A 24,931-nucleotide genomic window follows, 5' to 3' on the forward strand; every position below is an offset into this window, starting at 1 on the left:
TTGCTTTATAAATGTTATTGTATGAGCTCCCATGTTCTCTTCTTATCATGGCACATATTTCATTATGAGCTAATCAACATTAACAGTCTTGTAATGGGATTTTTTGTGTAGCAGTTTGGTAACATTTAAAAACAATTACAGATTATGTGCTCACTCTTGTTAAATGATCATGATTAAAAATGTCCTCATTTCAGGGTAAACTTGGTGTACCTGGACTTCCTGGATATCCCGGAAGACAAGGACCCAAGGTAAGACAAAAACACACGCAGCATCAACCATCAGACACTTTTATTCCTCAGTATGGTGAGAAACAGTCCTAATATTTATTTGTATTTAGGGATCTCTTGGATTCCCAGGATTCCCCGGCTCAAACGGCGAGAAGGGAACAAGGGTAAGTCAATGCCTCATTCGAAGATTTTTCTTTTTAATTTAAAGGGGACCTATCATGCAAATGCATTTTTTGATGTCTTTTATACATAAATATGTGTCCCCGGTGTGTCGGGGAACTCACGCAGCGTCAGAAAATAAAACCCTTTCTCTTTTCCTCTGTACCCAAATCTTTTAAAAACGGGGGTACAACGAGCGGATACAGATTTGCTGCCGATATTACGTCAAATCGGTGGCGGACCCACAGAAAGTTGCTATCAGAAACAACGCCTGACGTGTTTTGGACGTAATCTCGTCTTTGTTTACATTAGCAAGCCTCGCTAACACTCAGAGCTAACCTGTACTGAAGAGCACATGTGTTTAAAAAGCAGGAAATAAAAAAAGGAACTCACCTTGTGATAAACCTGCAAGAGAAAAAGCATTTGAGCTCCATACTGTTTCAGAAATAATCCTTGATGTGGTTTAGAACAGGATGGCGTTTCATCACAGCAGAATTTTACTTTATCTCCGGTAGAATTCTGATCAGGCATTAGCTCCGCCTCCTCTTTTTTTTTTTTTTCAAGCTAAGAACCCAAAATCTGCGTTTCTCTAATGTGGCTTTCACACCAACGCGGTTCCAGGAACGGTTCGGAGCTAGAGCCTGAAAAGCACAATTTTTTCCTGTTCACACCGCCTCTGAAAACCCGGTGCTTTTCAAGCACCAAAACATTGTCAGTCTAGAAGCAAGAACCGCATACGTCACGCTTACGTCGGAGGCAGGGGCAGGTGCAGGGGCGGGATCAACCTGAGCAATAACAGTTTATGGCGAGTAGTACGGCAAATGAAAGTTGTAACAAGCAGTAGCGCTGAGCAAAGTGACTAGAACGCAACCACACACTTATTAAAAAAAAACACACTTTATAAAGTCAGGCAACACTAACCAGGCTTAGTGTGATTCTGTTTCTTTGTACCTTACTTTGACCATCCGTTCGCTGTTATTGATCATTGTGGAGAGCAGGCAGACGTTTTGTTTTGTATTATAGCAGCTATCGGATGGAATCAATGCATGGGCTGCACAGGTTGTCATGACTCATGTCCGACTATCACAAGTAGAATCATAATGAAAAATGCGCCGGTAAAATGTGCCGGCTTATGCCACAATAGGATAGCAACAAGTAGTCAAGATAGTCAGTTTAGCTTTGGTTGCTATGCTAACATCACCCATTTTATACCAGAGAAACTTTCATAACAGCTTTGTGATGCCAAACAGCGGGCAGCACTGCAGCGGTCGGTAAATGCTGCAGAAACACATTCATAAACAATGAACCACGGCACTCTGGAGAAAAGTACAAGGGTTGAGAAGTAGTTATTTAATTGAATCTGGCTTCGTATGATTAAAAGCAACACGATCATCGACCCGACGCCATTGGGGAGAAAATCAGCGACGTAAACGGTGACGTCATGACGCAGCAGCGGCAGCACCAGTCGGGCTCTGGGCGGTGTGAACAAAACTGGGGGCTGAAAAGAAAAAACCGGTTCCGAACCAGAAAAGCTCCAGCACGGAGCTAGAACGGGAACCGCGTCGGTGTGAAAGGGGCATAACAGGGCTGCAAAAGAGGGGTATGAGCAGTATGAGGCATGGCTACAATGGGTGATCTGTTTGGTATTTTAAGCAAAAAAACTTCACAGACATGTTTTGTATAGATATGGCCCTACAATATATTTTTCCAATATAGCATAATAGGTCCACTTTAAAAAAAAAAATTCAAGTGGAATTCACTGTGTGGAAGAAAGTAGCTGATTGATTATCTCTACGCATATCTGTCTGATGTGGCATCTTAACTTTATTTAAAAAATGTAAAGCGTGTTCCTCCCTGTTTTCTTATGGTCTTTTTACTGTGAAGAGCTTTATTTTGAATGATAAAAATAGATATTGTTTCTGTGATGACTGTTCACATAAAAATGAGCTACTTTCAGTATCTAGAGAAAGACTTGAAGAAGAAAAAAAGCTCTTTAGTGAGATCTGTAAATATTTAATAATTCCTTATGCGAAGATAACATTTGTAGGCATGTTTTTGCTCCTTCTTTACATTTGTTGTACCACTTCTAAAGCATTGTTTATGCAATGAGATGTATGTATAATGGTGGGGTTTTAATTAAAATGTGGAATGGGCAGAATGTTCGGCATAACAAAGAAATACTAAATGAAATGAATGAATGATATGCTAGACCTATTTCCCCTGTAGATATAGATGTTGTATAGTACAATAAAGTATTGTATAGATCATTTCTGCTCGGCTTAGTCTGTATTTGTTTTCTGTTTTTCTTCAGGGTCTTGCTGGCAAATCAGGGCCAAGAGGACAAAGAGGACCAACGGTACCATTTTACATTTATTCATCTAAATGTTAGGTTTTATTGCAAAAGGACAAATGTCTTTACTCTGTCTTCAACTCAAGATGTTGAGCAAAGATGGACAAAAAGTGTTTTTGTCTGTTTGTGGTATTTAAGAATAACTTAGCACTGGGTTGAAACACACTGCCCTCTCCAGTTGAAAGCTGAAACAAGTTGTGGTTTCTTTCTTTGCTTTGTTGCACCTGTAACCAGAGCCACCAGTAATTTCATGGAGTGAGAGTATTCATTTATTCTTTAAGCACTGATTTAATATGATTTGATTATTTAACATCAAGGTTATCTGGGATAGCATCATTTCCATATTGATTCTAACTTATTCTAATCTCTTTGTGTGCGTTCAGGGCTCCAGAGGGCAGAGAGGACCGAGGGGCGCCACTGGGAAAGGAGGAGCAAAGGTTTGTCTACGCTGTGAATTTCTCCAGATTTCAGAATGAAACTGTGTCTACAGGTGCATTGTGGGTGTCATTTTCATGATTTTGATAAAGATTATTGTTGATGATCATGTCTTGTTATGGACCATTGTCTATTATTCACTTATCTGCCTGGAACAGTCCAACATTCAAACCTCATCGTAAATGTGCCATTGTTAGCCAATGAGCTATTCTGTAATCTTTGGGTAGGTTATTACATTTTAGTGGCTGGATAAGGTCATCAATTAAGTACTTCAGTGTAACACAACACAATACAATGTGGTACAAAATAATGAAATAAATATATACATTTATTTCAGACGTCGTAGAAGATATATAAGTGGCAGAAGTATAATTATTAGTCATGATTGCAAGTTTTGTTTTGCTTAAAGCCATCTTTCCATTTTTTGTCTTAGTTAGCAAAAGATATGAACAAATTGCAGTTTGTTATCCAAAATATTATATCTTATTAACTGTGTTGTTGTTTTGTTTCTTGTTAGGGAACGTCAGGAAGTGATGGCCCTCCTGGTGGTTCTGGAGAGAGGGTGAGTTCCTAAACTTCATCACACAAAGACATTTTAAAGATTTTTGTAACACAATATTGAGAATTGCTATATGTTCTGATCATATCCTATCTTATCATCTCAACAGGGATTGCCTGGACCTCAGGGAGCCAATGGTTTCCCTGGACCAAAGGGACCTCCTGTAAGAATATGTTTGATTTAAAATGTATGATAGATAATAGTAATAATACATTATTTAGATGCGCCTTTCAAAGCACCCGAGGACGCCTTACAATTCAGAAAATACTCTTAAAAACTGAACAAAAGGACAGTAACAGAGATGTTTGGCCACTCGTTAGAGAATTGTAGTACAGTGTTACAACATAGTGTTGTGTTTATCAAATCAAATCAAGCTTTATTTATATAGCATCTTTCATACACAATGGTAACACAAAGTGATTCACAAAAACGCATAGACAATTCACAAATAGAAACAATACTAACCCCCCATAAAAAAAAAATATATATATACATTTATATATATGTATGCATACACACTGTATATATATATACATACGTATATACATATATACACATAAACACATACAAACATACACATTTCAACATACACACAATACAAACAATTCAAAGAAGAATGAAATATAACAGGTTCATGTTGCCTCTTTTTCTTGTAGTAAAAGCTCTTGCATGTTGGATTAAATGAATGTTAATGGTTGATTGGTGTTTCCTCACAGGGACCCCCAGGAAAGGACGGGCTGCCTGGACACCCTGGGCAGAGAGGAGAAGTTGTAAGTTGTCTTTTTTACTACTCTTAAAGATAGATCAGCTGTTTAAGCAGATGCAATTCAGATTCTTCCCTGTTTCTAGTCATGGCTTTCTTTGAGGATGCAGCAATTCCAAAATATACCTAAAGAAGGTCAAACAGACTGAAATATTTTGGGTTAGGGTAATAAATGTACAAGCAGTAAGCACCCATTCTCATTTTTAATCACGGATGCAGTCACTCAGAAATGCTATTTACCGTTAGCTTCTGATGCTGTGGGGAAAAGTATGAATAATTTGTCAAATAAAAGTAGTTTTTTTTGTTAACTGAACTTCTCTCCCTAAGGGTTTCCAAGGTAAAGTGGGTCCACCTGGGCCTCCTGGAGTCGTTGGACCTCAGGTGAGTTTTCCCATTCTTGATGCAGAATGTTCCTATAATTTATACAGTTAATCAACACAACTTTTCTTCTCTTTTCTTTTTTCTCACAACATCTTGTTTCCTATCTGCATCCTACCAGGGTCCATCAGGAGAGACCGGCTCCCTGGGCGAGCGCGGCCACTCTGGACCCCCAGGTCCACCTGGAGAGCAGGGACTTTCTGGTCCCTCAGGCAAAGAGGGCACCAAGGGAGACCCTGGACCCACCGGAGGCCTCGGTAAAGACGGTCCCGCAGGACTGAGAGGTTTCCCCGGAGAGAGAGGACTGCCTGGAACCCCTGTGAGTATGACCACGGGAAATACCCATCATGCTTATTATTATCATTATTTTAGCAGTACATTTACCTTTTAGATACAAATCCCTTGCATTGTTGAGGTGAAGGATTACTGCTAAATCCTTTCTTCTGTTTCCTTCCAGGGAGGTGGAGGACTGAAGGGAAGCGAAGGACCTGCCGGACCCCCTGGACCTGCTGTACGTTCAAAATCATTCTAACACCCTAACCCCAATTTACGGAATAAAAAGAAAACAGTGATATAGTTTGTCCACTCAGTTAAAATACTAACAACAAATATTTTAGGTTATTTTGAGATAGGAAATATGTATTTGTATGAGTTTCTTGTCCCCTTTATTGTGGGTTGTCTAATATTTCAATATGGGTTGTGGTTATACCATGTAATAATAATAAAATACTCAGTCCACCCATCTAAAGAATGAAGTATTAACTTGTCTTTATGATATTGTTCCTGCCTAGGGGTCTCCTGGTGAGAGGGGACTAGCTGGCACTTCTGGACCTGTTGGACCTCCTGGCAGACCAGGTCCCCAGGGGCCTCCTGGAAGCTCTGGAGAGAAGGGAGTTACTGTGAGTTTCTGGAAATATTCAGTTGTGCATTTAACAAAACATTCTGAATAAGATTCCAAAGACATTGTCCATCCAGTCAAAGACAAATGACCAACAATTGCTTGTCCTCTTTGTTCTATTCCTCCTGTTCAGGGTGAGAAAGGCCCTATTGGCCCGGCCGGTCGTGATGGAGTGCAGGGTCCCGTGGGTCTGCCCGGCCCTGCTGGATCACCTGGAGTATCTGGAGAGGACGGAGACAAGGCCAGTAGCTCTAAGACTCCAAAACGTCCTTTTAAAAATCACCATTGTTACCGTAGTATTCTACTATGAACAGGGAGCTTTGTCTCAAACGTGTCTCCGCTGTAACGTGATGTGTCTTTGTTGATGCAGGGAGAGGTTGGAGAGCATGGACAGAAGGGCGGCAAGGGGGGCAAAGGAGAGCATGTGAGTGACACTGACCTCCAGCAAGCCCTAAGATGTATTTCTGGTTGGAAATCATTTGTTTGAATCACTGCTGTTTTGTAGTTTTGCTCATTGTTTGTATGTTTGTTTGTTGGTAGGGTCCTCCTGGTCCACCCGGGCCAATGGGTCCTGTCGGTCAGCCTGGTCCTGCTGTGAGTACAAAATGTCATTCTTTGAAGACAAAACAGACAGTTTGCTGTGCCAGTTGGTTGTACGTGTTCCTCATTGTATACAAATGTATTATACTGCATTTGGTGCCAGTTTAGTTTACTGTTAAGAAAAGGAGGTTGTCAAACTCTAAGTTCTTCTATTTATTACAAACATTGAGGTTATGAAATACATAAGCAGGGGAGAATTTTCCCAAGACAACCACTATTGTGTTGCAGCTTTTAATGTAAAATATGAATATTTAGCTAAATAAGGAAAACTTTAAACACTATGCAGATCATTACTGAACATTTTATCGCGAGTCTTCAAGTCAAGTTTTCAATGTATAGATGAAGTTTTCTGCGAATGTATTGTTATCTCTTATTTGATCAAGCTTTACATCTGTTTTCTTCTCCTGTGGTGCAGGGTGCTGATGGTGAGCTCGGAGCAAGAGGCCAGCAGGGGCCGTTTGGAGCTAAAGGAGACGAAGGAACCAGAGGATTCCCAGGGGCCCCAGGTCCCATCGGACTTCAGGTATCATAAAAGACTTCAATCACTTCATCCAAATTGTTATTAAATCTGTATTAAAGACTTTATTTTGATAATCTTTTTAGCTAAACCTTTCTGCTAAGTTGCTAAGCTAAACGTATTCTTTGTTTGTCACCTCTGTCCCGCAGGGCTTGCCAGGACCACCAGGTGAGAAGGGAGAGACGGGAGATGTTGGACCTCTGGTGAGTTTCAGAAATACATAACATCAATCATAATGACTGCTTCAGTAATTAATTCCATAAAAATACAATCATAAATGTTGATAAAAGCGTGAGCCTCCTTGTGTTTCCAGGGTCCTCCAGGCCCTCCAGGACCCCGTGGCCCTGCTGGACCCAGCGGTGCTGACGTAAGTGTGATCAGCTCTTATTTACAAAATGACAACAAATATTGAATCTACAAAACAGCAACATTCTTGGGTATGGTTTTTGGACAACACTTACAAACCAGTTGAAGTAGGGTGAACTGGTTATTTACTAGTCATTTTTAGGTAGGTAAATAAAAAAGTCGCTTTTTTCTGATGATGATTGTTCAAATGAATTGTTTTTGTTTTTTTAGGGTCCTCAAGGTCCTCCTGGTGGTTTGGGTAATCCTGGACCTCTTGGAGAGAAGGTACATTTAACTTACTTCGAAGCATTATTTCTGCATGAGTTTGATAGTTTTCAAATGAATAACACACTGATATCATTTTAATTTGTCCTAACACCTAAAATAAAATACTGTTTGCTGCATAGGGAGAGGCTGGTGAGGGCGGACCACCTGGAATTGGAGGAGAGCCCGGAAAGAAGGTGAGCGGTTGAGTGTCTGACCCTAACACCTGCTGGATCACGATATCGAGAGACTGTGGATTTACTGACTAGAACAATTGTATCAATGAGTTAACATGAGATCTGTGCTCCTGTCGACAGGGTCCCCGTGGAGAGCGTGGAGAAAAGGGAGAGTCCGGACAACCTGGAACATCTGGACCTGCCGGAGGACGAGGACGAGCCGGAGATGACGGGCCCAAAGGAAACCCCGTAAGACACCCACCATGAAACAAACACAACCATTCACACAATGATTGACACAGAGACTCAAACGATTCTTCTTACTCCTAATCGTAAGGTCATAAAATCTGATTTTGAACTCCATTGTTTAAGTAGAGTTTTGTTTTGTCTCTAATGTCAGGGTCCTGTTGGTTTCCCTGGTGATCCTGGTCCCGCTGGTGAGCTTGGACCCAGAGTGAGTACCCTGTTTTGAAGAATACAGCATTCTGTTATTTTAGTTTTCAAAGCTATGTTATGATGTGACTGCGCGCCTCCAACAATTCCGCTTGTTCCACACACTTGTTGTCTTTTGAACTTAACTGAACATAAAGGAAAAATGACTAACCCTGATATGCTTTACTTCAGGGTCAAGATGGTGCCAAGGGAGAGAGAGGAGAAGATGGTGAACAAGGAGAATCTGTAAGTCAAAAAATGCAACAATGCAGATATGTCAGTTAAGTGTAATGAAAGTGTCTCAGGGTCCTCAATCTGCTGTCTTTGCCTCCCAACGCAGGGCTCCCCTGGACCTTCTGGTGAGAACGGACCCCCCGGCCCCCTGGGAAAGAGGGTAAGGTCACCAACCTCATTTAACGTGCACCTGTTCCTAACACAACGTTTTTAAAAGTGCACAGTGGCTGTCATGAATTCAATCATGCATCCATTCTGCTGTTGTATTGTGATGTAGAGTTATGTCAGCCTATGTCATATGCTTTGAGAATTGAGAGACAAATAACTGCGATACAAGATATTATTGTCATTTTTTAAATAAATGTAGGATCTCGTAAAAATTCTATCATAATAATGCAAGAACATCCGTTCAAAGATAAATTATCTTTTATTCTTAAGAATATTCACATTGGTGTTGAAATGTGAAAATATATATATATATTCTAAATAAATAAAAAACGAAATACAACCAAAAACTATTTATAAAATGGACTCTGGCTCTGTTTACAAAATGGCCTCTTCTCCACATTGCCCAGGTCTGATAATAGTAGCCAAAACCCTGCTGTTTATTCTGGCATCATGTTACCTAAAATGTTGTGACGTCAACATGTAAAGAAACACGCATGTAAACACAACAGGCAATAAGGAAGCCAGCTTAGTATATATATTATTGATGTAATATATAATTTACAATAAGATGATAACATGACTATCAAGACAGGCTTATAGTACTTGGTAGAGCTTCAGTAGTCTATATCGGTTTGTTGAAAGGCTATATTTGACAGACAAGTAATTCAATTTGATTACAGAATATAGTCGTCATTTTTGTATTCATCTTTTTCCAGGGTCTTGCTGGAACAAGAGGACCAGAGGGACGTCACGGAGAGAAGGGAACTAAGGTGAGTCCAGAGCCTTTATCTCCATTATTAAGCTCCCTCTCTAACTCATGCCAATCAATACAAATATACTGTCAATGTACCAAATTGGCATTAGATCGCTGTCACACTTCCCGGTAACGATCATTTCCGTCATTGATCCCAGGTGAAATCACATACTCTGCCTTTTGCCTGAGAATATATGTATTTTTCTCTGTGATATATTTATACCACCAGAGTTGAAGGTAATGCAACAACTTTTTAAAAGATGTTTAACCATCTTTGTTGTCATCATCGTTCACAGGGAGACTCAGGTGCTGTCGGGGCCCCAGGAAAAACTGGCCCCGTCGGCCCTCAGGGTCAACCAGGAAAACCAGGAACAGAAGGTCTCAGAGGACTCCCCGGATCAGTGGTCAGTAAAGAGTTGGATTTCATTTTGTAGACACAAAGCCATTTCCATTAGTAGCAAGTATATTTCATATCTGTTGGATGTCCACCACCTTCCTAAAGTGTTTCTAACTGTGTTTCAGGGTGAGCAAGGAACTCCAGGACTTGCTGGACAGAAAGGACCAGCTGGACCTCTTGTAAGATCCAAATGCCTTTTCGTTTTTGTGTTTACTTCTACTCTGCACTTGGACATAGAGTGCATTCAGTGCCCTTCTCGTCCAATACTGCCACTTCCCTCTTCCTGTCTTCCATCTCTCTCACCCTCTCTCATCATCAACTGTTTCTTTTGTTTCTGATCTCCTGAACTCTTCCTTCTCTTCTTCTATTCCTGCAGGGACCTCCCGGTTTGCCTGGCCTTCGTGGAGACCCCGGTGGCAAGGGAGAGAAGGGACACCCAGGTCTTATTGGTCTCATTGGACCCTCAGGAGAGCAGGGAGAGAAAGGAGACAGAGGTCTTCCTGGGCCTCATGGATCTCTCGGATCTAAAGGAGAAAATGTAAGTCTGACCTCTTTATCTTTCTTATCGAGGGCCAGATCAACCAGCATGATTGACCTTCAATTGTATTTAGTTGTTCTTTATCTAATGTTAGACATGTCTTGTGTTTTATTACAGGGAATGGCTGGAGCCTCCGGACCCTTCGGCCCTGCTGGTCCTCCTGGTCTGCCTGTGAGTGACTGCACTTTATGTCCCATGAACATCTCATTTCCTGTTTCTTGTGCCCTAATAAATGACAGCAGAAAAACACTCAACAATGGTCACCATCATTAAAATAATGCCTCATATCTTTTCCAGGGTCCTCAAGGTGTCAAAGGCGCCAAGGGTTCTTCTGTGAGTATACTTTAAGGATGTTTGTACCTAAAAAATGAAGGAAATGTTCTACAAAAAGTTAATGAACTGGGACCTGTTGCAATAATGCTTCTTGAATCTTTCCCCTCTCTGCTGTGTTTAGGGAGGATCTGGTGCAAAGGGAGAAAAGGGTGTACAAGGACCTGCTGGAGCCCCTGTAAGTACTTATGTAAATCACTACTTTGTGTTGGGGAAATATTTTCCTAGACCCATAACTTTGACCCAGTTTATCAGTGTTTTGTCTTCCTGTTCCTGTCTGTTGGCGTCAGCTGATAGAGGTGTTATTGTTCCTGGTTGATCTTGTTATGCACAATGTTGATTATTCAGAATCAGAATCAGAATACCTTTATTAGTCCCACAGAGGGGAGATGTACATTGTTACAGCAGAAAAGAGCCAAAGACAGCTTAATGTAAGAAGCATGCATAAAAAAGTATTAAACAATTATAATTAAAAAAGTTACACAATTTACAAAATACACATCCTGTAACAGTTCTGAGTATTAGCAGCCAGGTAGGCTATATATTGCACAGCTATTAACGTCTCCATTGTTCAGAAGTTTCCATCATACTTTGCACCTCAATGTTGATTGCCAGCTAATTGATTATGATGTTCACTCCACAGGGCCCACCAGGAGAGGTCATTCAGCCCCTGCCCATCCAGAGGAGTCCCAAGTCCAAGCGCTCCATCGACGCCAGCCAGATGCTCTCTGAAACCGACTCAGAAATGCCTGCATCTGACGCCACTGGCGCTGAGTTCCTGATGGGCAGCGAAGGCATGGAGGAGATCTTCGGCTCTCTCAACTCACTGCGACAGGAGATCGAGACCATGCGTTTCCCTCTGGGCACCCAGGACAGCCCCGCCCGCACCTGCCAAGACCTGCACCTCAGCCAGCCAGACCTCAAAGACGGTAAGGGGATTGTCCCACACAGTAGAGATAGTTCTTAACTTAACTGGAGTCTTAAGAGATGTAACAGATGTTTTGACCTTGTCTCTCTGCTGCCCCCCTCAGGAGAGTACTGGATTGACCCTAACCAGGGCTGTTCCAGAGACTCCCTCAAGGTCTTCTGTAATTTCACCAGCGGAGCAGAGACGTGCCTGTACCCGAGCACGAGCATCAACTCGGTCAGTCCAGCAAATCAGTCTCCTAAAAATCCTGTGAAATGTAAACACTAAGCAAGTTATAAAACCATTAAACTAAACAGTATTAAGAGTACAGTATGTTGTATCAGACCCCCCTCTTTCCAGAGCAGGGGTGTCCAAACTACGGCCCGGGGGCCAAATGCGGCCCGCGGACCATTTTGAATCAGCCCTCAGCAAATTATAATATAATATATCATTATAAGTATAATGGAATATGGCCCACACCTGAAACTTGTGCTTGTCTTATATTGTACTTCTTAAATATATATTTAAAACATATATTACACAGTAGAATTAATGTGTTAATAAGCCCACTTTTCAAATAAATTCAGTCAATTAAAGTTGGAAACATTTTCTAACAAATTTAAGTTGATAAGAAAAAAGCCCAATAACCTATTTGTATAACAAGCTTGAAATACACCCTTCCTATTTCTCCTTATTATAAGCAATCTGAAGCTTTTGTTTTAAGGGATGAGATGCAACCCTGTTTGTAACAGAATGAATGAAACCCTATGGAGAGCTTTGATGTAGGCTGTTTTTTTCTTAAGGCATTTTCAAGTATCAAGCATAATTTACCTATATTTGTTTGATTTTGCTAACTTATAATTGAACTTATGAGGCAATATACTGTAACTCACCTCTAGCGAGTGGCCCAGCCCTTCATATATTTTTCTGTATGTGGCCCTCGGTGAAAAAAGTTTGGACACCCCTGTTCTAGAGACTCATTTTCTTGGCTGTTCTTAATTTCCCACATAAGCTGTATTTATTTGTATTGACAATGTTGACATTTCTTGCGGCAGGTGAAGATGAGCTCCTGGGACAATGAGACTCCAGGATCCTGGTACAGTCAGTTCACCACTGGTAGTAAGGTTAGTAACCATCTGTCACATTAAGACAGATAGCAAACCTTGTGTTTATAGTAACAAAAAAAAGAATTCTTAACTTGATTACCGTGTATTGGTTCTCACAATCTGTCTTCTCTTTCTGACTTCTTTTCCCATCCTATTATCTGTTTTCCCCTCCTCAAACGCCCATCAAATACCTCCCCTCCCCTCCTCTTCACCCTGCCCCCCCCCCCCCCCTACCAGTTCTCCTACGTGGACTCTGCTGGTGAGCCGGTGGGCGTGGTCCAGCTTGGCTTCCTGCGTCTCCTGAGCGTTCAGGCCCGCCAGAACCTCACCTACCACTGCCACCGCTCAGTGGCCTGGGCCGACCGCAGCGCCAAGAACAACCACAACCGGGCGCTGCACCTCCAGGGGGCCAACGACGAGAGGCTGAGCTACGAGACCAGCCCCTACATCAAGGCCCTGGTCGATGGCTGCTCTGTGAGTGACACGGAAAACTGATGATGTCCTGTTTAACACATATGAATGATTATTGGTTTACAATGTAGAATATCTTTAAAACATGAAATATTCCATGCTGCACTATATAACAACAATAACAACAACAACAACAATAACCCATTTCTGAACAGTCTGCCATTCTTCTTTTCCTATCAATTAAACTGGCTCTCCCATTTATATACAATTGATTTGTAATGCAGTCACCGCTGCCTAGTAAGCCGGTCGAATCCCGAGCTGGACCAATATTTCAGGCAATGTCCACCCCTCTGTCTCCCCCTTTCATCTCTTAACCTCCAATAAAGGCCCTCTTAAACAAAAGAACACTTGGTTTGCACTGTAGATTGATCCCTCCTGTGTTATATCCCTCCTAAACATCATGTTTCAAAAGAAAATACATCACATTTAGAACATGATGAAACTATTTAATAAGACCTTGAATGTTAATAGCCTCACAGGGCCCCTTACCTTCCTCTACAACCATTCAACGTGCTTCTATATTTGGTTATTAACATTTGAGAATGAATAAGTTGACTTCCTTCACTTTGGCATCACAATAAAGTGCACTTGAAGTATGCATTTAGCTTAACTTAAGACTCTTGAGAGTTGCCTTATTTTGATCTACTGGATATATTTTTCTTGAAATCACACAATATATGTTTTCATTTATTTGTAATCAATAATAAAGGATAATCTGTAGTGATTTTCAAGCATCGACAACCCGGATCTAAAGTGCATCAGTTATTATTTGTAACTCTCTTTCCAAGTTGTTTAATTCAAAGTCGTGATACACAGATGAGAAGAATGACAATTTCTTTTCTGTATTCACAACCATGGCTTGTGTGAATACTTTGATACCAGTTTCTGACCGGTGTGTTTCTTCTGTCCCCGCAGTATCGTAAGGGCTTCGACAGGACAGTCCTGGGAGATCAACACGCCCCAGGTGGAGCATCTCCCTCTGCTGGATATCAAGGTGTCAGACTTTGGGGAGAGCAACCAGCAGTTTGGCTTTGAAGTGGGACCTGTCTGTTTCCAAGGCTAAAAACACACACATACACACATCATGCAAAGAACAACACGTGCAAATACTCACGCACACACACATGCACTTAGAGACACACTTATATATAAGAAACATACATGCCCAGTAATTTGTAAATTCACTTGTAAATGATATGAAACACACACACAAACCCACAGACACACACACTTACACACATGCTGTTGTGAGACAAACACGCCCTCACACTCACGTACGTGCCTGGGGAAAGCAACATCCTCCCGACAAATAATGGACGTAAAAAAAAAGTAAAGAGGAGAGAAGAAGAAACAAACTCGCGGAGAGGAGACCATCGTTCGGGGCGCACGGCCGCGAGAAAGGAAGAAAAAACCAGGAGAGTTCTTCGGAATAAAACAGTGTTTTCTTTACCAGCAGCGACAGGGGCCGGCCTGAGAAAGAGGGCAAGCCGGTAGCCTAAGGCCTGAAGCCCCCCGTCTCCGACCACCTCTCACTCTTCTCTCTTCCCCGCTGTCTCTCTTTTTTCCCACTCATCTCACCTGCTCTACCTCCCCCCCTCCTCTTCCCGAAAAAGGGTCACTCTTGGACATTATTTAAATTTCTTTGATTCCGCGTTCCCACTGCGAGCAATGTGTTTGACAGTCACTCCTTTAACAATAGGTGCAAGACGCTCCTATGTAGCTGTCTGCATCTACGCTGTTTCAGCATCGTGGTTTTGGTTCACTGCTTCGGCCTTTGATCCTTTAGTCATTCGTATAGAAAGTTGCTCAGGATTTAAAGTTTTGAATCAACTTTTCATCACTTGCCATTTAGCCTTTTGACTCATGAAGCAAATTCTAAACCAATGAAAAGAGTAGAAACCAAACTCTGTCTGTTCAATCACAGCCAGTGGTCGCAAAAGTTCATCAGCGGCTCAGATCAATCTTTCTTCCTAAGGTCTAACTCATCTGGTTGTCTTATTGTGAAATCCAGTGACTTGTCAATCATGTTGCTCACAATGAAAACACAATGATCTCCCTAGCTTTTATCTACACAGAAAAGAACCAAAGAATTAAAGCCACCAGTTTCTACCCAGAAAAAAGGAGAGAATTAACCAAATGATACCAGCTGGCTGTTTTTTGTGTATTTTAAGCTGCCACTTGTCTATTGTAATATTCTTTTAATGAACACCTCGCAGTTTTAATAATCAAATGTGATTCAGGCCAATATAATGCAATCTTTCCGCCCTGAGAGCAGCAGAAACTTTAGTTGGATGGTTCACCTCTAATAAAGCATGCAGTGAGGCAAGACAGAAGATCCTAGATCAGTGAATAAAGCCATTATTTTGTAAACTGTGCTGAACTTGACACTATAGTAATTGCATGTTACTTGTGCTTTTCAAAAAGAGCTGATTCTTCTTCAGATCCAGGATCAGGCTACCAGGGTCGCTACCACACACCAGTCCAGTATTTGCTGAGTCACTTTCTGGGTCCTTTGAATATTGTTTTCCATCTGATTTCTCATCACAGCTCAGAACATCGTCAGGGTTTAAATATGTATATGAGATGAAAAGGTCCCGCCTTCTTTTTCTTAAACAGCAGTGAATAAAATGCATGCCTTACTGAAAGAAACTGTGTGGCAAGGTGTTACTTATACCAAAGCATAAAAGTCTTAATATTCACTTTGAGTCCTTCATTTTTCTTCTTTAGTCTCTTTCCATGAAGCTTTAACTGGGGAAATGTGCATTACATTACATTTGTACAGAAATAGTGATATTCTATTGTATTTATTTAAAAACAACAGGGTGCTTTGAAATTAAAAATACACGGACCACCAAATATTCCAGTCAAATGTGGTATATTTCATTGTATTTATTTCCTGTAGTGCCTCACATGTTAAACTCACTGCCAGCCTGAGTTATGGTGCTTCTGTTCACGCCCTGTCCAAACTCCTTTTGTAGAACCAAAGAATCTGTGGCCATATGTTATTGTAATATCCCTTTATAGTGTTTTCAACGACTGTACTGTGCTGTTACATTTTGCTTCCTCTGTAATGATTAAATGGTGACTCTCCAGTTCTGTCACATTTCCGTGTCGTTGCTACTGTTTGACTGGTGGTTCCTTGGTTTCAGGCTCAGATTATTGCGTAACAGGGCTTTAAATTGCAACACAAGAACAGTTTACAGTTTAAGCTGAAAATACTCTTCTGATCTTTGACATGTCTATCTGAGACCACAGCGGGGAGGAGAAAGGTTGTGAGAGGGTGGAGACAGCTCTGTTAGCCACCAGTGGATTAAAAGTGATTCATAAGAGTATTGTTTATAAGTATAATGTGGCTATGGGGTGATATCATACTAGTTCTGTTTTTTCTATTTGTCTTTTTTTACTATAGCAGGGAAACCGGGCGGGATGGCCTAAACCTAAAAAACGAAACAAATCTGACCTTGAGGTTCTCCAGAGAGAATCCCCTCAAATATTTGTTTTATTGTGTTGAAGACAAATGTTTCAACATAAGAAATATGGTGCTGAAAAGAGAAAAAAGTATTATTTTATAATGTGTGTAAGTAATTTTTAAAAGAAGTCTTGTTTCTGTAATATATCATCTTTTAAAAAGAGCTGCTTGACTCTTGTTTTTCTTCCAATGCCCCGTCATCTTTAGTTGTTGTCGACCTTTTTGCATTTGTTCAGGTTCTTTAGAAATTACAAGACAATACATAATATTCTGTTCAGTGGACAAAACACTGCGGAGCCCTGACAGGAGGAGTGTGTCAGGTTATAGAGGACCATTTGTGTAAAGCTTATAGGTACATTGTGACACCTTACAAATGTATCTTAAATGCTACTGCTGTTAGAAAGATGTAGCAATTTGATGGAAATATCAGAAGTTAGATGTGAAAATCAGATGAGAGGTAAATGATATAGTATGCCATCATTTATAATATAGTATAGTTGAGTATAGTCAAGTATATTATAGTTTGTGTGCTGCAAATACTTCATATCATAGTATCAAGTATTTCTTTAGTATAGAAAAGTGAAAAATGTCATAGTATAGTGTTCCATAAGAACATCACAATACAGTATATGAATAGTATTCTATTCTAGGACTTGTTGACATGCTGTACCTGAATTTTCTTCATATATCAACAAACTATGCCGTTCTATGATATTTTCCGATATATATTTTTTTCACATACTATCTCGTTTTTTATAATATTTTCAACATACTATTCTATTTGTTTTTTTCTGATATTTTTTACAAACTATACATAATATAAATGTAACACGTTTTTAAGGATATTTTCAACATTACATTCATTTGACACACTTTATGTTGTTTTTCATTACATTTTTGGACAAAGGTTTCAATGACTTTTGTTCAAAATACTACACTATGTCGTTTTTTATAATATTTCCAACGTACTATACAATACCATTGTGTTTTTTCTGAAAATTCCGACATTCAATGTCATGTCGTTTTTTTCTCATAATTTCGATTCACTATAATATTTAGTTTTTTCTGATGTCTTCCTCATAACTGTTTCTTTTTTACAACATACTATGTTATGTTGTTTTTTCATATATTTTTAGCATACTATTCTGTGTCCTTGTTTTTGGACACACCATACTATGACTTTTTCCTGATATTTACAGCATATGGTACTATGGTGATTTTTCTGATATTTTTGGTGTACTATTCAATGCTGTTTTTCTGATATATTTGACAGACTCTACCATGTCTTTCATTTAAATACTATAGTCTGACATTTATTATAATTTTATATATTTTCAAGTTATTATACCATTATGTCGTTTCCGTTATTCTTCAAAATACTAGAACATTAATTTGACACACTTGTTTGTTTTGATATTCTCTTTTTTCCAAAATGCTATACTATGTTGTTTTTTATGATATTTTCGAGGTACTATTCTATGGCATGTTTTAAAAATATTTTGGACTTACCATAGTGTGCTTTTATTTGATGTTTACGGTAAACTATGCTGCGGCGAAAGCAGATGAGCTCATTATCAGAGTGGAGCGCCCTTTAAAGAGCTCAGCGGTCCAAACCCTTTTCAGTGCTTTAACCTAAAGTGTTTCCATCACCAACCTACAGAGGATCAGAAGAAAAGCTTTTAAAGCACAAAGATAATCCTGAGAGGCTCAGAGCGGTCTGAAGATCTTGAGTAAGTTTGATTCCGGTCCGCCCTCTGAGCGGGGTTAGGATGAGAGTTTAGGACAGTGCAGGCATCTGAAGGCTTTAGTTAAACACTTTATTCAGATCTTTCAAATCAAAATACAACATTCTGTACAGAAATATTACAAACAGGTGTTTATTGGCACAACCGGAATTTTAAAACATAATTATCAAAATAGTATCATTTTCAACATTTAAATTAACTACGAAGGAACTGGCCTCCCATTGGTCTTCATCGGTGTGACAGACAGTCCATTTATCCAATGAAGAGTCCACCTGACAAAGAAAGAGCACATGTTGAAGACGATGAAATGACCGGAGAGTTTTTACAGAAACAGCTGTGAGAGAACTGAGTCACACCACCTGTCACTTCCAGGCTGACTCCGGTGATGTATCGAGAGTCATCTGAGGCGAGGAAGGCACAGACATCAGCGACCTCTAGAGGAGGACAAAGAGAAGGCAGGTCAATCTACATCCCTGTACTTCATTTCACTTAACAGAACAAAAGAATCAGAGGTCTGGGGAAGTTAAGAAGAAAGAAGTATTTACAAAAAACAGCATTTCAAATGGTTTTGTGTCCAACGGTAAAACCTTTTTCTAGTTTAGATTCATGAGCTTAGAAAACTTCCTTTACAATCCTATACAGTGAAATAAAGACTGAAGGTCTGCGGTGAACACACAGTGATGTTAACATGAGTCAGCACTGACCTGCAGGCTCACCCATTCTTCCCAGAGGCACCAAGGATTTCATCTGAAACACAATGAAACATGACAGAGCAGATTTAAGGCTGTATCAATAAAGGTATTTTGTATTATCTTATCTGGAGGGAGGTCAAAGTGACTGCATTGTAAACTAAAATCGAGGCAAGAAATGGGTTTACTAAAAGAGGTGTTTAGTGTTATACACATATTTTGACTTTATAATAAACAATCAGCGATACCCTCTTGGCTTAAATAACAGTTTGTCTTTGGTACATCTTGGACATCAAATGGCTTCACTTGTTGAAATGCACAAAATGTAATTTACAGCACAAAATAGTAGTTTTATAAACTGCATAGTAATCACTGTTCAGAATTACTACGGGAGGTTCAAATCTGAGTCAGGATTTTAAACCTAATAGATGAAGTGTTATTTAATCTGTGTGTTCTCGTGCGTGTGTGTGCGTTACCCTGCTAATAACTTTCTCTGGAACTTTATCTGTCATCGGAGTGGATATGAAACCTGGCAGCACACAATTACACCGAATGCCAAACCTGTAGCAACGGACAAAGAAAGCAGATTATTATATTGTATTACTCTGTACTCACCATCACTGTGGGTCAGGATGTGTTTGTTGCTTCAGGCTCTTCTCACCTGCTGAGCTCTTTGGCCGCGGTCCTGGTCAAACCCTCCACTCCTGCTTTAGAGGCGGAGTAATTGGCCTGTCCGATGTTTCCCACCTACGAGCATTAAGGAAACCGACACAGGGATACAGTGCATCAAGTTCAGCATCACTTAAGGTTTTGTTATGGAACATCAAAAGGTCAACCCCCCCCCCCCCCCCCCCCTCAGACAGGACTGAACAACTCATTAACCAGCTCCTAAAAAAATCGTCTGGCATCCCTACTTTATTTAAGAATACAAATATATGCTTTATAGATTTCTGAAAGTGTATTCTTGTGCTTTAGAAAACTGCTATAAAAGTTTAGAACCACAATTGCCACTAACCTGTAGCTTTCATATTTGGGGACGATTCCACTGTCACTTTTATTGTTTTACCTTTCTGGATAAAAAACGTAAAGCTACTTATTAGAGAGGCCATGCTCCCACCTTTCCCACGATGCTGCCCACGGTGACGATGGATCCTTTGGGTGCTCCGCAAGCCACCAGAGCCTGAGCCACGGCCTGAAGGACCAAGAAAGAACCCTGGGAGGGATGCAGGGAGGGAAGTGCATTTCACTTTCATGCTCACTTTCACTTTCATGCTGTGTAAAACAGATTTGACTTCACTGAGAGAGCGATGAAAGGAACACTACAGAAGATGAGCAATTGTATTTCAATCTCTCACTACGAATTACCTTCCATACTAGAAGAACGGTTTTTCTCGCAAACCTCCACAGTGAACTCATTTTGTTAAATGGGAAAGTCTTGATGAATTGTTATCAATCTGGGCCGCTTTAACTGCGGCAAAACTTTATGAAAACATTAGATTACCAACTCTGATGCAGTATAATACAAGTCTCCCTCTTTTAGTCTCAGACTCACTACATGCATTGTTACTTAAACCATACCTTTGAATTAGAAACCAACTTTTTCTACTAATAGTAACAAAATAAAAAAAGCCACTATATGTGACAAATACAGTAGTATTATGTCTAGAGTGAGTATTGATGTATTAAGATAAACTATTATTAAAGTTGGATGCACATAAAAATATATATATATATATATAAATATAAGACTGCTTTTCTGCTGCCAAGATAATAAGAAAAATAAGGGTAGTTCCTGCCTGGTGAGGTCAGTCTGATACAAATTGGGCATTAATAATGAAGCTAGCTAAATAAATGAAAAATGTTTTTAAAATGAAAGACAGAAATGTTGTTATTTATTTAATAAAATGTTGTCTGCTGTTTTGGAAACTGCATTGAGGGAAGAGAGATCTTAACGGATCTCTGGAACATCTAAAAGACTCTACCGACCCATAGGAATATATATCGCTCTTTATTGGTTAAAACTTTATTGGAAAATTAGTGCTTTTGATCCTGTAATGATCCTGCAGGAATGATCACTACATCTTTCCAGTGATCTGATTGGTCAGTAGTCAAACGGTTGAGAGGTTTCTATCTGAACCTCTAAAGTTTACCTATATTTTAAATGAGTTAACTCACTAACCTCTACGATAAGCTTTGCGGTACAGGCTGCGTACCTTCAGGTTGACCCGGATGACATTGTCAAAATGATCCTCGTCCATGTTGAGCAGGAAGTCGTCCTGGGTGATGCCTGCTGCGTTCACACACACTGACGGAGGCTGAAAGTAGTGAGTCTGCAGAGGGAGAGCATTGACTGTTAACAGAAAAGATAGAAGGGGAAAATTGAATGGAGAATGTTGCAGCTTGACTTTAATTACATTTGTTTTGTGTTGATTGTTTTTGGGCAGTAGTAAACACCTGTATTCTTGTGACAAGATTCTTTACACTCTCTTTTGAAGACACATCCACCACAGCCGCCATGTGACCCTGCCCTCTGAGGTCCCTCTGCAGGCTCCCCAGGGTGTCATGGGCCGACTCCTCGCTGATGTCAGCGACCACCACGGAGGCGCCCTCAGAGGCGAGGCGCTGACACACCGCCCGCCCGATCCCACTGCCTCCTCCTGGGTGGGGAGAGAGCAACAGGAAGTCAGAGCAACACCTGAGACGGACAGCCTGTGTCGACCAATCGAGGCACTTTTATTTAGATGTGGTGTGGTGTGCAGGAGGAATAATGTGTGTGCCAGGACTTCCTTTATCGAGACATTTGATTGGGAAAAGGTCAAAAGTTTCCCATTTTACAATACAGAATGTCCTGGCCTCCATGTTCAAGCAACATCAATGTGCATGTCTTGCTTTATGATATTGACAACATTTATTGTTGAACTTTAGTGACTTTTTTTGTGTATTTGCACTTCCTCCCTAAAAACTAAATAAACCCACGTTGATTTTTATCAACGCTGTCTGTTGTTGTAAAAGACAAATGATGCTTCAGCTTTTACATTTAACCTGAAATGACTACAGTCTATGAACCACTTAGAAAATGAATGGTAGGATAATCTGCTTCACTGTTTTTTTATGATCTTTGAGTGTTGGATTTAGACAAAACAAGACTCAGGGAAAGTGTACTCATGTTTCACTATTATCAACAATTTGATCATTCATAGAATTAATATATAATTAGTAATAAATATGATTTAGAGCCACAGTCATACTTTGGCTCTATATTGAAATGACTGATGTAATCAGCCCTGGGCCAGCTGGTAATCCTCATGGATCAGAGCTAAAATGTAAATAGGCAAAATCAAAACCCAAGGGCTCTCTAACTAGTTATGAGCCAAGAGAAACTTATAACAATTTACTTTAAACTTCACCAGGGTTATTCGGGTAGTTTACCTTTACAAAACAGTTGCACGTAGCAAACATTTGGGGGTTTAAACAGTAAAACCAAGTGAACTGACGCCCGAGACTAACGAAAAACATAAAGTCCTGCAGAGATTAGCACACTTCACGTATTACTGTCTGTACCTATTAATACACGGTGAATGAAGAAGGGGAAATTATAAACATACCAGTGACCAGTGTCAACCTTGATATGAGTCTTGTGGCGGCCGCCATGATGGGTTTGCTTCCTTTAGGTAGCCTTAGATTAGCCTCAGTTTGTTGCCTCTCATGTTACTTTTGACTCAAGTAAAGTGCACAAACCACAAACATAGGGTTGTATCGACCTAGCAAAAGTCAACCTTAAAAGTTAAATAACAAAACAAAAAAAAGTCTACAGGAAGTTTGCAGCGGACTGTCACTGACCTGACGACGGACGTAAAAGAGTCACAACAAACGGCTTCCGGGCGGCTTTTACAATATGTATCTAATAAAAAACAAAAATGACAACATGTTGCATCGTGAAATGTAAATAGAATAGCAGTTGCAACCTTAAATTGTGGTCACTCACAACCATACACTGTGGTCACAGAGCAGCACATACAGTTACGTCAATTGTAAACGTTTTATTTTGAAAGTATTCTTCTTCTTCTTCTTCTTTTCTTTAATGGCGAATCGCTTCCACTTGGAGCATATATCGCCACCTACTGTTGATTTATTAAATGTTTATACTAAATCCTTGTCCTCAGACCAGTGCTTTTGAGGAATTTGAAGATCAGCTTGTTTGCTTCATTTCTTTATTTACTTTCGTATATTGACTTGAAATCCATGTCCTTGATGTTGAGTTGTTCCAGTGCAGTTTTCAGAATGAGTCTTTGTCTGTTATAATCCGTGCAGCTAAAAAATACATGATGTATTGTCTCTGGTTGTTGGCAACCATCACAATTGCCATTTGGATGTTTTCCAATCAGATGCAATGATGAGTTTAATCCAGTGACCCAATTTTATCCTGCTGTTAATGCTCTGTTCTCTTCTACTACTCCCCCAAGTGCTTCCCATTCCTACTTCCCTTGGTATCTGGTATAAATGTCTTCCTTTGGTGTTACTGTCCCATAGTTTTTGCCATTGTTGCTTGATAACAACTTTTGTAACAGATTTTACTTCTGCTCTACTGATGGGTACCATAATATCAATCTGGTTTGCTTTCAAACCACATTTTGCCAGTTGATCCACTACTTCATTCCCTCTAATACCCACATGCGCTGGAACCCACACAAATTGAACAACAATTCCCAGATGAACTAACCTAAACATAATGTGTAAAATGTCATGTAAAATGTCATGTAAAATATCCTGACGACATTCTGAAGAGAAGTTGTTTATACTCTCCAGAGCTGCACTGGAGTCAGAGCAAATGACCACTCGCATTGGCTGTATTTCTTCTACCCACTGAAGTGCTAGTGAGATAGCCATCATCTCTACTGTATATACTGCGATGTGATCACTCGTCCGCTTTCCCACTTTGACTTTTAATTCAGGAACATAAAATGCACAACTAGTTTGACCATTTTCTGGATTTTTGGATCCATCAGTAAATATTTGTATAAACTGCCCATATTGTTCATGTAGAACAGTATTCACATAAGCCTGTACATTAATTTTGTTTTTCATTGAATGTATCCATTTCAATAAAGATAAATCTACTATAGGTTGAGGTAGCAACCATGGTGGAACAGCTGATAACAACACCGTCGGACTAATATTCCATTCTTTAACTTTGAATTCCTTACATAATTCCGAAACACAAACACAAAAACTTTCTTTTTTAATTTTGTTACTTTCCCAACTTGTTTTTACAGTTTGTTTAGTAGGGTGAGTATCTTTATGGCCCTGTAGATTTGCCCAGTAATTAACAATTAACTGTTTTCTCCTCAAAAAAATTGGTATTTCTCCACCTCTACCTGAAGTGCCGACACTGGTGTAGATCTGACTGCCCCACAGCATATCCTTAGTGCTTGTGCCTGGACTCTATCTAATTTTTGAAGAGAAGAGTATGCAGCTGAACCATACACTATTAGTCCGTATTCTATGGCTGATCTAATTAAAGCTGTGTATACGTTCCTCAAAGCAGCTTTATCAGCCCCCCACGTAGTGCCTGCCAAGCACCTCATAACATTTAAAACCCTTTTACATTTATCTACTACTTTATCAATGTGAGTACTCCATGTGACTCTCTCGTCTAACCATATTCCCAGAAATGTAAATGTCTTCACTTTCTTTAGTTCTTGTCCATAAAGTTTTAACCTAACCTCCTCACCTATCCTTTTCCTCGTAAAAAATAAAGTTTCAGTTTTTTCCACCGACAATCTAAACCCCCATGTCAGAGACCAGCTTTCAATTTCCGTAATGGCTTCCTGAATCTTACCTACAATATAATTTACATTTCTGCCCCTTTTCCAAATAGCTCCATCATCTGCAAAAAGTGACTTACCGATATCAGATCCTACTTGTGTATATATATCATTTATCATGATAGAAAACAAAAGATGACTAATTACACTCCCCTGTGGGGTTCCATTTTCAACTTCATGCCTTCGAGAATAAGA

General features: G+C 40.0%; 2 protein-coding genes across 2 annotated transcripts in view; one reads left to right on the forward strand and one right to left on the reverse strand.

Annotated features, from left to right (window-relative positions):
- Window positions 1–16,641, forward strand: part of col11a2 (collagen, type XI, alpha 2) — a 50,276-nt gene extending 33,635 nt beyond the window's left edge. Inside the window, 36 exon segments of the mRNA XM_034125265.1 lie at window positions 195–248; window positions 338–391; window positions 2,698–2,742; window positions 3,120–3,173; window positions 3,689–3,733; window positions 3,840–3,893; window positions 4,447–4,500; window positions 4,821–4,874; window positions 4,993–5,190; window positions 5,329–5,382; window positions 5,663–5,770; window positions 5,903–6,010; window positions 6,140–6,193; window positions 6,310–6,363; window positions 6,785–6,892; window positions 7,036–7,089; window positions 7,200–7,253; window positions 7,463–7,516; window positions 7,639–7,692; window positions 7,813–7,920; window positions 8,072–8,125; window positions 8,296–8,349; window positions 8,444–8,497; window positions 9,222–9,275; window positions 9,556–9,663; window positions 9,782–9,835; window positions 10,033–10,194; window positions 10,312–10,365; window positions 10,492–10,527; window positions 10,649–10,702; window positions 11,168–11,453; window positions 11,556–11,668; window positions 12,487–12,555; window positions 12,775–13,011; window positions 13,924–13,953; window positions 13,955–16,641. Coding sequence (XP_033981156.1) covers window positions 195–248; window positions 338–391; window positions 2,698–2,742; window positions 3,120–3,173; window positions 3,689–3,733; window positions 3,840–3,893; window positions 4,447–4,500; window positions 4,821–4,874; window positions 4,993–5,190; window positions 5,329–5,382; window positions 5,663–5,770; window positions 5,903–6,010; window positions 6,140–6,193; window positions 6,310–6,363; window positions 6,785–6,892; window positions 7,036–7,089; window positions 7,200–7,253; window positions 7,463–7,516; window positions 7,639–7,692; window positions 7,813–7,920; window positions 8,072–8,125; window positions 8,296–8,349; window positions 8,444–8,497; window positions 9,222–9,275; window positions 9,556–9,663; window positions 9,782–9,835; window positions 10,033–10,194; window positions 10,312–10,365; window positions 10,492–10,527; window positions 10,649–10,702; window positions 11,168–11,453; window positions 11,556–11,668; window positions 12,487–12,555; window positions 12,775–13,011; window positions 13,924–13,953; window positions 13,955–14,071 — 2,958 coding nt within the window. The 3' untranslated portion in view covers window positions 14,072–16,641.
- A 1,634-nt stretch (window positions 16,642–18,275) lies between these two features.
- On the reverse strand, window positions 18,276–22,931 carry hsd17b8 (hydroxysteroid (17-beta) dehydrogenase 8). Its single transcript, XM_034124173.1, has 9 exons — window positions 22,517–22,931; window positions 21,366–21,568; window positions 21,125–21,241; window positions 20,029–20,124; window positions 19,573–19,658; window positions 19,388–19,472; window positions 18,927–18,969; window positions 18,582–18,656; window positions 18,276–18,494 (listed from the first exon to the last, which is right to left on the reverse strand). Exons 1-9 carry the CDS (start codon window positions 22,560–22,562, stop codon window positions 18,475–18,477), a joined length of 771 nt encoding a protein of 256 aa, XP_033980064.1. The 5' UTR covers window positions 22,563–22,931; the 3' UTR covers window positions 18,276–18,474.
- Window positions 22,932–24,931: the final 2,000 nt, after the last annotated feature.

Source organism: Trematomus bernacchii, unplaced genomic scaffold (genome assembly GCF_902827165.1).
Source record: "Trematomus bernacchii unplaced genomic scaffold, fTreBer1.1, whole genome shotgun sequence".
Classification (NCBI taxonomy): domain Eukaryota; kingdom Metazoa; phylum Chordata; class Actinopteri; order Perciformes; family Nototheniidae; genus Trematomus; species Trematomus bernacchii.

What these genes read in the sequence shown, in the direction of transcription:
- hsd17b8 (XM_034124173.1), bottom strand. Translation starts at nt 22,562, where the DNA reads ATGGCGGCCGCCACAAGACTCATATCAAGGTTGACACTGGTCACTG. An exon ending in TGGGCAGCATCGTGGGAAAG is followed by an intron (nt 19,659 to 20,028) that starts GTGGGAGCATGG and finishes TAATGCTCGTAG; the next exon opens with GTGGGAAACATCGGACAGGC. An exon ending in CAGAGAAAGTTATTAGCAGG is followed by an intron (nt 18,970 to 19,387) that starts GTAACGCACACA and finishes ATTGTGTTTCAG; the next exon opens with ATGAAATCCTTGGTGCCTCT.